Source organism: Centroberyx gerrardi, chromosome 5 (genome assembly GCF_048128805.1).
Source record: "Centroberyx gerrardi isolate f3 chromosome 5, fCenGer3.hap1.cur.20231027, whole genome shotgun sequence".
NCBI classification, from domain to species: Eukaryota; Metazoa; Chordata; class Actinopteri; order Beryciformes; family Berycidae; genus Centroberyx; species Centroberyx gerrardi.
In genome coordinates, this window is record NC_136001.1 from 23,905,429 (window position 1) to 23,916,569 (window position 11,141).

Below are 11,141 nucleotides of genomic sequence, written 5' to 3' on the forward strand. Positions count from 1 at the left end.
ATCCTGGCCACTATGTCATTAGTTTAATGATCTCATTGGAGAACTATATTGAGATATAACCTAACTTATTAAATACACACCTTCTCTGGTTGTTGTCGAAAGTCATTTTGGGAAACGTAGGAACTCACTAACTGAAGTAGAAGTAGGTGAGACAAGTTGATGTGGGTACACCAAAATGTAAATTACAGCACTTCAAAGTAACCCCTGGAATGCATTGAACATCACAGATTGGTGATACATAACAGTAAAAGAGTATACAACGGTGGACTTTTCCTTGAATTGCAACCAGAGCCATAAGTTACTTGCCTAATTGTAAAGCTGGCTAAAATGACCTTTTATTGATGTTTGATTATGTACTAATATTTTGTGTATGATATCTGTTGCGAGTATACTCACGGAAAATTAAATTACAGTAAGTCTAGGGACTGTATCACCATGCTTTATTATCGTTGCCTCATATTTTTGCTCAGGAATTATATCGCAAATTATCCTCTTTAAGGAAAGATCTGCAAAGAAAATATTGCTGCTTTTGGAGTAAAACCTCTTTTAGGAAGGGAACTTTATAGTGTTTGATGCTCCCTATGGTCATGAGCCTTACTCAACCCATAAAGGAATATGTAAGCTTATAAAGGAATATATAAGCTTTCAAGGAAGAATTCATGAAAAGTGTAGTTATGAGGTTTTCACTCAATAGTAGTGATACACTCTGAAGCCCAGGCTGAAGCTGTGAAACCTTTGTTGTGATCCTCTGTCCTGTAGCGGCGGCGGCGGCAGCAGCAAAGTTTCGCCGGGACTCTCTGTTCTGTCCAGATGAGCTGGACTCACTTTTTTCCTACTTCGACACTGGCTCTGGTCCTCGCAGTAAGTCCAACGCACGGTCAGGAGATGCAGGCATAATTAATATGCATAATAATCAAGACATAGTTTGAAGTGTAACAGTCATAATTAAAGACTTAATTTGACTTAGGGAAATCCTTAAATTCTGATAAGCTATTTTAGTCCAGTATCAGCTCAGTATCCCATACCAGTGCATCTCTAATTAAAAAATGACCAAGCATACATATGAGTAAGCCTTGTGACGATGATACATACAGTATGTGTGTTTGTGCAGTATGTGCTGTGTAATGATTAACGTGTCCGTGGCTTGGCGCTGCTTGGCCCCGCAGGTCTTAGCAGTGACAGCGGCCTGGGAGGAAGCACCGACGGCAGCACCGACATCCTGGTCTTTGGCTCAGTGGTGGATAGCGTCACAGAGGAAGGTGAGTGCATGTATGCGTGTATTTGTGTTTGTGTGAATGTGCAAGAAGGTGGTGAGAATATAAAGGAGTTGCTGTCTTAAAGGAGAACGCCACTGTCATTTAGTTTGCATTTCCCCCAATCATTTTGCAATGCATCCCATATGTAATTAGATTTTTTAACATTTTTAACATTTACTCATGTTTTGTTATTTTTAAAATAACTCTCAACAATTCCACTACGCCCTCTTCCTCATTCCCTCTGTCCTTGCCTCCTTCCTCACCTCCCTCTCTCTCTCCTTGTTCCTTCCTACCCTCAGAGGAGGAGTCAGAGGAGTCCTCCAGTGGTGAGGTGGAGATCGAACAGGAGGTGTCTTCAGACCCCGAGGACCCGAGGGAGCTGCACCCCGGGGCGCTCCTCCACCGCTCCTCGCGCCTCCACAACTTGCCGCTCATGGCCGAGGCGCTGGCACACGGTGCCGACGTGCATGCTGCAAGTGAGGAGGAGGGCAAAACGCCGCTCATTCAGGCCGTGATCGGGGTGAGTGTGCAGCAGGGGGGCCGGAGATCCTACTATTTGTGTTCATAACCGTATTTGTTCAACCAACCAAATTATTTGTATTGTTGTATTCTTATAAAGCTGGAAACCGGAAGTGGGTGTGGTTTAGACTGAAACGGTTTAAAGCTGTAACAGCAACATCGATGTTATGTAACTATAAACTTTTATAATCCCAGCCATAAAGCCATAACCATAAACGATTATAAACAGGAAACAAATCTTTACACACAAACACAATCCCTCCCATGCACAACTGGGAAACACTAAACAGTCAATTATAAACAGTCTTTTATCTTCTTTTCTGTATGAATTATGAATGATTTCTGAAGCAATAGTAAAAAAAGAACGAACAAGCTTTCTCTCTCTATCTCTATCTGTGTTGCATGCTGACTCACTGAGGAAGAGAAACAGGCCCCGCCCCCTTCTCATCTGAGTTCAGTGAGAAAAGCCAGTCAAGTTATTTTCAGTTGATTATGTTTTTTCCACGACTATAGGCATACTATTAAAACATCCAAATAATATTAAAAAAATTCAGAAAGAGCAAATATTCATTTAAATGCATTATTCATGGTTTGCCAAATATGGTATCCGGATTCAGGAACAGCTCTAGTGTGCAGGGTGTGACAAATACCTGCTCAGGCGTACTGTGAGATTAACCTCGGGCACCATCCATTCAAGTTCAGATACACACACACACACACACACACACACACACACACATCATATACACAAACTATGATCACTGATTGATTGATTATCATAAATTTGTTTTACATTTCAGTCATTTAGCTGATAATATTATCCAGAGAAACTTACATGGAGTGCAACAGATCACCAACTTTACAAGCAAAAAATAAATATAATAAATAAAGAACTAAGGAGAGTGGTAGAAGGCTTATTTTTTTATTAGAGCATATTAGAGCGAGCAGAGGAGGAAGATAGTGGAGAAGGAATATAATGTAGTGGGGAGGGTTCCACATGAAGCACCTCTTGAAATTAATTTGGTTTTCAGCCTATGACTGATTGACTCACTGATTTAGTTGAATTTCGCTAATTCTCTCTCGCTCTCTCTCTCTCTCCCTCTCCCTCTCCCTCTCTCCCTCTCTCTCTCTCTCTCTCCCTCAGGGCTCTCTGATAGCGTGTGAGTTCCTGCTACAGAACGGAGCGGATGTGAACCAGAGGGACATGAGAGGGAGAGGCCCGCTCCACCACGCCACATATCTGGGACACACTGGGTGAGGCCTACAAGGCGGGAAGGAAGGATTATCATTTCTCCCATCATGACTAACCTATTTCTGCCTGCCATGCTTCTCCTCATTCATGTTCCAACCTGACTGTAATCACAAGGTGGAAAGCGTGGGTGTAAATCTGACGATTATAATTAAATTACTGATTAAATGGAGTCACTCAACTGTAAGATGATCAAAGATCTCTGTACTGCCCTCATGAATTACCTTCTTTCTTGTGGCTTCTTATCTCGCTGATGAAGTGTTGACACATTAAGAGATTCTTTACTGTGGTTATGAAGTGACTCAATAACGCGTCATCTCACTGAAAGACGCGAAACATGACTTTGTTTTTCACCTGATTGCGTAAAAATGGAGTTTGAGAAGGAGGAGAAGCTCGCAGCACTTATTGTGTGTGCATTCATTATCACCAAAAAATACAAAAAAATAATTTGGAGGAGAGAACGGTTAGGCAGACGCAGGCAGCATGGGTCGTCTGTTCTGCAGGGAGTCGGAGGTAAATTATAAAGCCATGAAGATGCTCCATTGTTTAGTTTCCACCTATTCTACCTGGTTTCCTCATGAGCTCGCATTGACTATTGCTGCTCACTATCCTCAAAACTTGTCTTGTTGTGTAGTGTGCACCCATCTTAACATGAGACCAGGTCTGTGATTAGAGACTAATGGATGGATAGACAGTGGACATAAAGGTGGATGGCTGGAGTAGAGGGATGAATAGATGATATAAAGATGGATGGGTGGTTGGATGGGCAGATGAAAGAATGAAAAAGGCTTGGCACAAGTTGTGGCAATTATATCACACCTATACATCCATCAATTATTTTCCTCATGTACTGATAAACTACACACTCTTTGTGATTGTTCTGACTGCCTCACTCCACACTGTGCGTTTTTCTGATAGTTCACTTATTTAATCCAGATCCATTTATTCTCCTGTTATACTATATCCTTCCCATTTGACACCCCATGGTGTATGTATAGAGTCAATAATTCATGTATTCATCTCTCTCTCTTCTCTTTCTTCTGTCTGTGTCTCTCCACCTGTCTGCTGTTGTACAGGCAGGTGTGTTTGTTCCTGAAGAGAGGAGCGTCACAGACGGAGGTGGATGAGCAGGGTCACGACCCCCTGAGTATCGCTGTGCAGGCGGCCAATGCAGACATCGTCACCCTGTAAGTGCCCCTTCTTCTTGGGAAAGACTTGCCATCTTAGAGGTACTATTTTAAACCTTTATTAGCAAGTTCCTGTTTAACATTCCTACATTTCCACACCTTCACGCTCGGGTGCAGTTTGGTGGAACTTTCGGTGGAATTTCCCTGTTATTGCAGTAGGCAGTGCCAAATACCTTGTGTGGGAAATTGGTGTCTCTCAACAAATCCCATGTTTTTATATTTTCATGTAAATCCGACTTGGAGGATGATATAAACATTTTTTTTTACAAATAGTAACCCATAGCTCACATGTGAGCAAAGCATTAAACAGCACCAGACCGTGCCGTAATACAAAGTCTTGTAGGATGTCGCAATATAACTAACATCACGATAGAATGAAACATACCTAAATATTGGTTTCACAGAATTTAATTATTTTCTTCTATTATGTAAACAGATGGTGAATGTCATGCAGCATATTACTCAAAGTTGGTGACATATTTCTGTCTCTACCCTCCCCCCCCCCCTTCTCTCTCCTGTCTTCCGCTCCCATTCCTCTGCACCATATCTGATTCCTCTCCTCTACTTCCACTGAACTATCTCCCTCGCTGCCCCTTACTGCCTCACTTCATTTCTTTGCTCACTCTCTCCTTCCACCTCAACCTCTCCATCTGCTCTACATATCTCCCCTCCTCTTCTTCCTCAACGTCTTTCTCTCTCCCATGCCTCTCCCTCCCTTTTTCTTTTCCCCTTACACTTCTCTCTTTCTCGCTTGCCTCCCTGCCTCCCTGCCTCTATCATTATCTCTCATTTCTGGTTCCATGTCTTTTCTCCCCCTCCTCCTCCCCTGCTTCTTTTCCCCCGCTGCCTCTGTCCTTTGCTTCTCCTCTCTCTCCTCCAGGTTGCGTCTAGCGCGGATGAACGAGGAGATGCGAGAGGCGGAGCCTCCCTTGGGCCAGCCAGGTCAATACCCCAGCAGCAGCCCCACTGAGCAGCAGTATAGGAAGTGCATCCAGGAATTCATCTGCCTCACCATAGAGGAATGCTAGGGGTCGCCGCTGTAGCCACGAGTATAGCTTGTGTGCCCTATATGTATTCCTCTTCACCGGGAATCTCAAGCGATAGTGTAGACGAAGTTGCCCCTAGACACTGATCTCAAGTCAGTTTCACCTAATTTACCGTAGTGAGTGTTACGCTGATCCCAGATCTAGGCTTACGGGCAACTTCTCGGGAACAGGGCATCTGAGGAGAGAGGAGCGTACCACTTGCTCGTTGCGGGGGTGCATCTCGCCGTAGGGACACCCATTACGTTCTGACTCTACTGACAACACGGCCACCACCTCCGCTTTTCTTCATCACTACTACTACGTTTCTGCTTCGCCATTACTCAGTGTCACCTATGCTATGCTAGCTACATCACACGCACAGTAAAATGACATCTGTTTTTTGGCTAATACATATTCTGATGAGTTTCGCTAACAGTGTGATTCTCTAACTTATAGTAATGTGGTGTCGCCCCTTTCTGGGAGGGTGTGGGTTTACTGTTGGCTTGCCATTGCTAATAGCTCTTACCTCTGAAGAATCTCACTGCATTAACCCCCCCTGTCCTTTATATCTATCCAGATCATTCATATGACACCCAGTGGACCCATCTCTTCTTAATCGGAGATGTAGATATATATAGGAGTTGTATGGGTAATCTTTAAACTGTGTGCTGTGGCATGAGGTGAAAAAATGGTATTTGTTCCATTAATAAAAGAGGTGCTTTCGAGTAACTGACAAGCTATGGTAGAGGTGTAGTTTACTGTGTATAGAGAAGAGTAGGGGAGGGGAATTTGGTGTAAAACTGTGACAAAAATACTGAAGGGCTTTTGGGGGAGAGACCAATGCCCGCTTTGTAAGATACTATGAGTGTGTGAGCGGATGAGTGACTGAGTGAACGAGAGAGTAAACGAGTGCATGTGTCAAAGAATACTGAGAGACAGAGTTAAATACTATGATATTATGATATGTTATGTAAAGAAAAAAAGAAAAACAACTGTGCACTTTTCCCATCTACAGTATTATAATTTTGTTTTATTTTCTATCAATCAGTGTTGCTTTTTTTTTTACATTTTGTCTTGTCCGCTCAAATTATTGCCTATCATTTTGTGTTTTGTTTTTGTTTTTTTTATTTATGTTCGTCTACCCGGAGGACTAGTGCAATGCATTCTCGGATGCAGTTTTCATCTGCGTTTCTGTTACTGGTTTTCTTTTGAATCTCAAAGCGTTCCTCAGCATTACTAACAGAAAGTTTTTACATCATGTAACACTTTGAAAAGACATTTTGCTCTCATTGTCCCTTTGGAATGTCCTTATCTAGCTATGACTACAGTAGGCATTTGAACACACCATCTTGAGAGAGATTTTGGTGAAATTCTAGTGGCAGTGTATTCTGTTTTTACTTTATTAATGGCAGTCATTCAGTGTTTACTGATGATGATGATGATGGCAACTTTGCTAAGTTGCAAAGTTGATGTGCTGACAAACCTGTGCTGCAAGGACTAAGTCTTTGGACAGTGCAGTTAGGGACTGTATGAAAACAGGATTTACATCTCGCCCCAAAAGGTTTCCCACTTCCCCGTGCTTCTGTTCACTCACTCCCCTTCACAGAACTGAGGTGACTGGCTGTATAACCGCATCTCCACCTTGCTGTACATACCCATCCATGTTACAATATCTGTGGTGAGATGACTGAGCACATCGGAGGGAACATCTCTTCATTAGTGGGGTCAAAGGACTGATATATCTGGCTGCCCTCGCTGGCCGATGCTTTTACTCTGCATGCTTTGCCAGAATTATTTTTGAGAATGTCAACATTATCTGAATTCTGAGCATGATAAAATATTTTTCTATGGTTTTATCTCGTCGTGCAGTCCTGTGGAAAAAGCATGAGCCACCATGACTCCTCCTGTTAGAAATTTCTCCTTGTTTTTTTGTTTTTTGTGTTTACCTTTTTGCACCTCTGTGCCATCCTTCCATCCACAGACTAAATCTGTGGTGGCTTTCTTCTCTTCTGTGTCATTTTTTCCACCAAAGCTTAAAAATACAAACTGCTTTGGTAACACTTTATAATGATCTTATTCCAGTGTATTAACCTGTGTATTAACCTATGGAAAAGTATTGTAAGTATTGTAATATTACTGTGTAGGTAATGCATAATGTACTTAGAAACACTGTTTTAATGAAGCTATTTGAACGGTGTGTTTCACTGTTGTAAGTACATAATGTATTAGGGAGATTTTCATCAAGTACCTACACAGTAACCTATAGGTTAATACACAGGTATAATACACTGGAATAAGGCCATTGTAAAGTAAAGTGTTACCACTGTTTTCTTTTCACTGTAGATTTCACAGATTTCTGTGTTGGAATTACTTTCTTATGTCGTGGTTATATTTTCTTCTGCCAAAGACTTTTGAAAGGGAAAGTGTCAAACGTTGTATGATGTCACCTTTTTTTTTTACTGAAAATGTTCAGAGTAGATACAACATAGTCTTACCTTGCTTTGTGAAGTGACAGAGTGGTAGAAACACTGTTGGTGTACTCAAATGTTCAAAAGAGGTTAGAGAAATACAGAAATATGACTTGAGAGGTTTTGATATGGCAGGTGATAGTCTGCAATAGTTCAGTGTACTGCAAGTAGATTCAATCTTGGAGGTGATGAGAAGCTACTGTGACCAAACCATCGAGGGCGCTTGCCCTAGCTGAAGTATTAAGTGTTGTGTCTATTGATGTGTGTATTAACATAGGAATGGTAAAGGGTGCTTTTAAAAGCAAACATGCTGTAAATAGTACGCTTGTGCATTTTAACTCAACTCCAACTGCCTGCCTCTCAGCATTTTACCACGGATCCTGACTGTCTGATCTGTTTTATGTATGTCTTTATATTCTCTTCCAAAACAACCTGTCAGACTGCAGAACTGCCAAATAGTCCTGTACTACTTGGAGACGTCCTTCTGTTCACTGACATTTGAATATCTTTGGCATACTTTCTTCCTTGTCTTTAGAAGCACTGAGGGGAAAAAAAGCAAAATGCATAAAATAAAACTGAGAAACTCTTGATGAACTAACCCTGCTCCCTGCTTGTTGCTCTCATTTCTGTTTCCTGTCTCATCTCTTACTGACAACATTCTGCCAACATTGCTGTAATGTTTTGAAGAGGTCTAAAAAAGACAATTGCTCTGAATCATTCACTGGCAAAATGGTAATTGCTGTAATTTGTAGAAATGTAAGTTTGTGGAAACATTGGCAAATGTTGGGAGAATGTTATTTTTGGGGATCTGGTATCTCTTTTGGTCTGTAACAAACTGTTGGGTAGCACATGGCTTATTCAAAGCAGTAAAAGTATTACTGTCATGATATATATAAAAGTCCAGACACTTGCACACCTCTCAGAGTGTCAAGTGGCTTCAAGCTTGGATTTCACTCCAATGTCAACACAATACACTTTTATGTGCAGCTATTTGAAGACCACTTGAGTGTGAAGGATCTTTATTTTATATGCGTCAAATTGAGCCTCAGGTTTTAGCCGGCGGCGGCAACAGCGTGCCTTGAATAATTCAGTGTCCTGAGTGTATAACACATTTACGTGATCTCACAAACATTGCCATACCATCACTGAAAAATGTTGTCAGAACTGTCTGGATGTCTATTCCTCACCTCACACTGAAGAAAAACAGTATATGTCCAAGTGGGAAAATAAAAAAGTGACTGACATATCATTGCTTCTGTCACTACAGGGGTTTCCAGGGGCAGCAGGAGGGTAAAACCAAAGGATGTTCGGGATAGAGTGAGTGAAGCATCCTGGGCCGTCTTACTAGGGGATTAGTGTAATACTCTCTCTCTTCTCTGCTCTGGTGGTGTTGGTGTTTTTTAGGGTGTCTTTGTCTTTTACACACTCTCTCACACACTCTCTGGGAATATCTGGAGCTGTCTTGATCTATCTTTTTGATATATTTTGAGGGATTCAGAATTTCACTGAAGTCTCTGTCATATTCATAAATATGTCCTAAAATGGAGACTCGCCTGCAATCCAGCAATCACATATATGCAGAAATCCATAATCTGAAAAAGAAGCAGTTTCTATTAACACTTTACAAAAATCACTTGTGCACAAACACACAACGAAGAGAAACACTCAGGTGAGTACAACACGCCAAGTTTCATATTATGAATTGTGGATTGGAGCTGCCTGCAGCTGAGCATATATGAAGACAGTTATCACTTCATGGTGAGCTGGATGCGTAGAAGAGAGACGATCACACCCAGGACCATGTAGGAGTGAAATGGACAGGATGCTCACCACTCTTTCCCTCTCTTCCCGAGTTCCTCATTTTCTGTTCTGGGTAAATTATACTTCAGGACCTCTAACAACATAAGGTCCCATCTAGGAGTGTGCTTTTCCAAAAAAAAGTATAAAATACAATTGAAGCTTCAAGTACAGCTTTTTACCTGTCAATTTGTACATCGAACAGTAAGGGTCTTATAATAAGAAGAGTGGGCTGGTAAGACCTTGCAGCTACGTGCCACAGAACGAGACTGAGGAACTCCACCACACAGTACTTTTCCAGCAGTGGGACTTTGCTTTCATGGGTTCATATAGCAGAGATTAATTACTGGGGAGAAAAATACAAATAGGTCTTTCTCCGCTTTGCCCTTCTGGCTGAATAATGAATTGCAGGTTATTGGAGACTCCAGTAGGTCTATTTGCTGGTTTAATGGCCTGTATGTTTTGTTGGGGGAAAGGGGCTCATGTGTTATTCACTGATGTAAATGCAAAAGGCAAACGAAACCAGCAGACTGGACACTACAGTCTCCAGATTGCCCTGCAAATGGACAAAATCCCTTAGTGGTGACTTCAGTATCCCCTGTTGCAGGTGACATCTCCTGTGTTGGCGTCTTTCGCGAGTTTTCTCTCCTTGCGTCTCTCCAGCCCGAGAAGTTGAGGAGAAGGAGTTTACAGTTCAGCCTCTGCCAGAAGTCATAGAGGCCACTAAGCAGCTCTTCAGTCACATGATCAAAACAGAAGAAGACTTCTCCTTGGAGAGAAGAGTGAGGCTGCTGTAGCCTCAAAAGAGACTCCTTGATGCTGGAGATTTACTGCAAGCTGTAAGCTGATGGTCAAAACTTGCAGGCACAAGTTAAACAAATCTAACACCAGGCATGTAATTGTCCTTACCTGCTGCTATAGCCAGCAATTAATATTGATATGTTTAATAAAAAGATGTTTAAGATGATTAACCTAGGCCATCTCAAAATGTTATGTGTATAGTTAAAATTGTTTGTCCTGTTGTACTTAAGCCTTATTTCAGTTGACTTGACACCAATTTTGGTAATTGGTGGCAGCAATAAATTAACAGCAGAAATAGTTGCTATGCAGCAATGGTAATTATCTTTATTAGGCCTATGTTTTTTGTCATAGCACCTGACATCTTGTTTGTAATGTTTTGTGTTCAGACTTTTTGTCAGTTCTAGATGAGCAACCGCATGTATACTGGCATGACAAGTGAAATGATTTCAAATGATTTTTGCAACTGGTGGCTGTAATAAAAAAAGACAGCAAAAATAATTCATATGTAGCAGTGTAATTTTGTAATTTTCCTTCTTTATTTTCTGTGTTTGTTTTTATACTTTTGGCTTTAAAATGAAGCAGCCAGAAGCCTTACATTCAAAGCAGAAGTAAAATGGTGAGATGGTTAAGGTGTCTGCAGAGATATCGCCTCAGGCCCATGCCTGTGGGTGATGGTAGTCTAGGTTTGTATGGATGAGTGATGGGTATTAAGAGTGAAGTTTATAGTTAGTTAACAGGATTGATTAAATACGACTGGAGGTTTTTCCAAAGATGATAATGTAGGTATCATTCCAGATCAAATGGTGACAGTAATGTGCTTCATGAGTTATTTGCCAACC

At 41.4% G+C, this 11,141-nt stretch overlaps 1 protein-coding gene across 1 annotated transcript in view; it reads left to right on the top strand.

Annotated features, from left to right (window-relative positions):
• Nucleotides 1-10,779, top strand: part of LOC139907970 (arf-GAP with coiled-coil, ANK repeat and PH domain-containing protein 3-like) — a 65,385-nt gene extending 54,606 nt beyond the window's left edge. Inside the window, exons 19-25 of the mRNA XM_078283366.1 lie at nt 760-861; nt 1,167-1,259; nt 1,556-1,776; nt 2,920-3,029; nt 4,101-4,211; nt 5,092-5,153; nt 10,109-10,779. Coding sequence (XP_078139492.1) covers nt 760-861; nt 1,167-1,259; nt 1,556-1,776; nt 2,920-3,029; nt 4,101-4,211; nt 5,092-5,153; nt 10,109-10,218 — 809 coding nt within the window. The 3' untranslated portion in view covers nt 10,219-10,779. The remainder of the gene's footprint in view (nt 1-759; nt 862-1,166; nt 1,260-1,555; nt 1,777-2,919; nt 3,030-4,100; nt 4,212-5,091; nt 5,154-10,108) is intronic.
• The last annotated feature ends 362 nt before the right edge of the window (nt 10,780-11,141 follow it).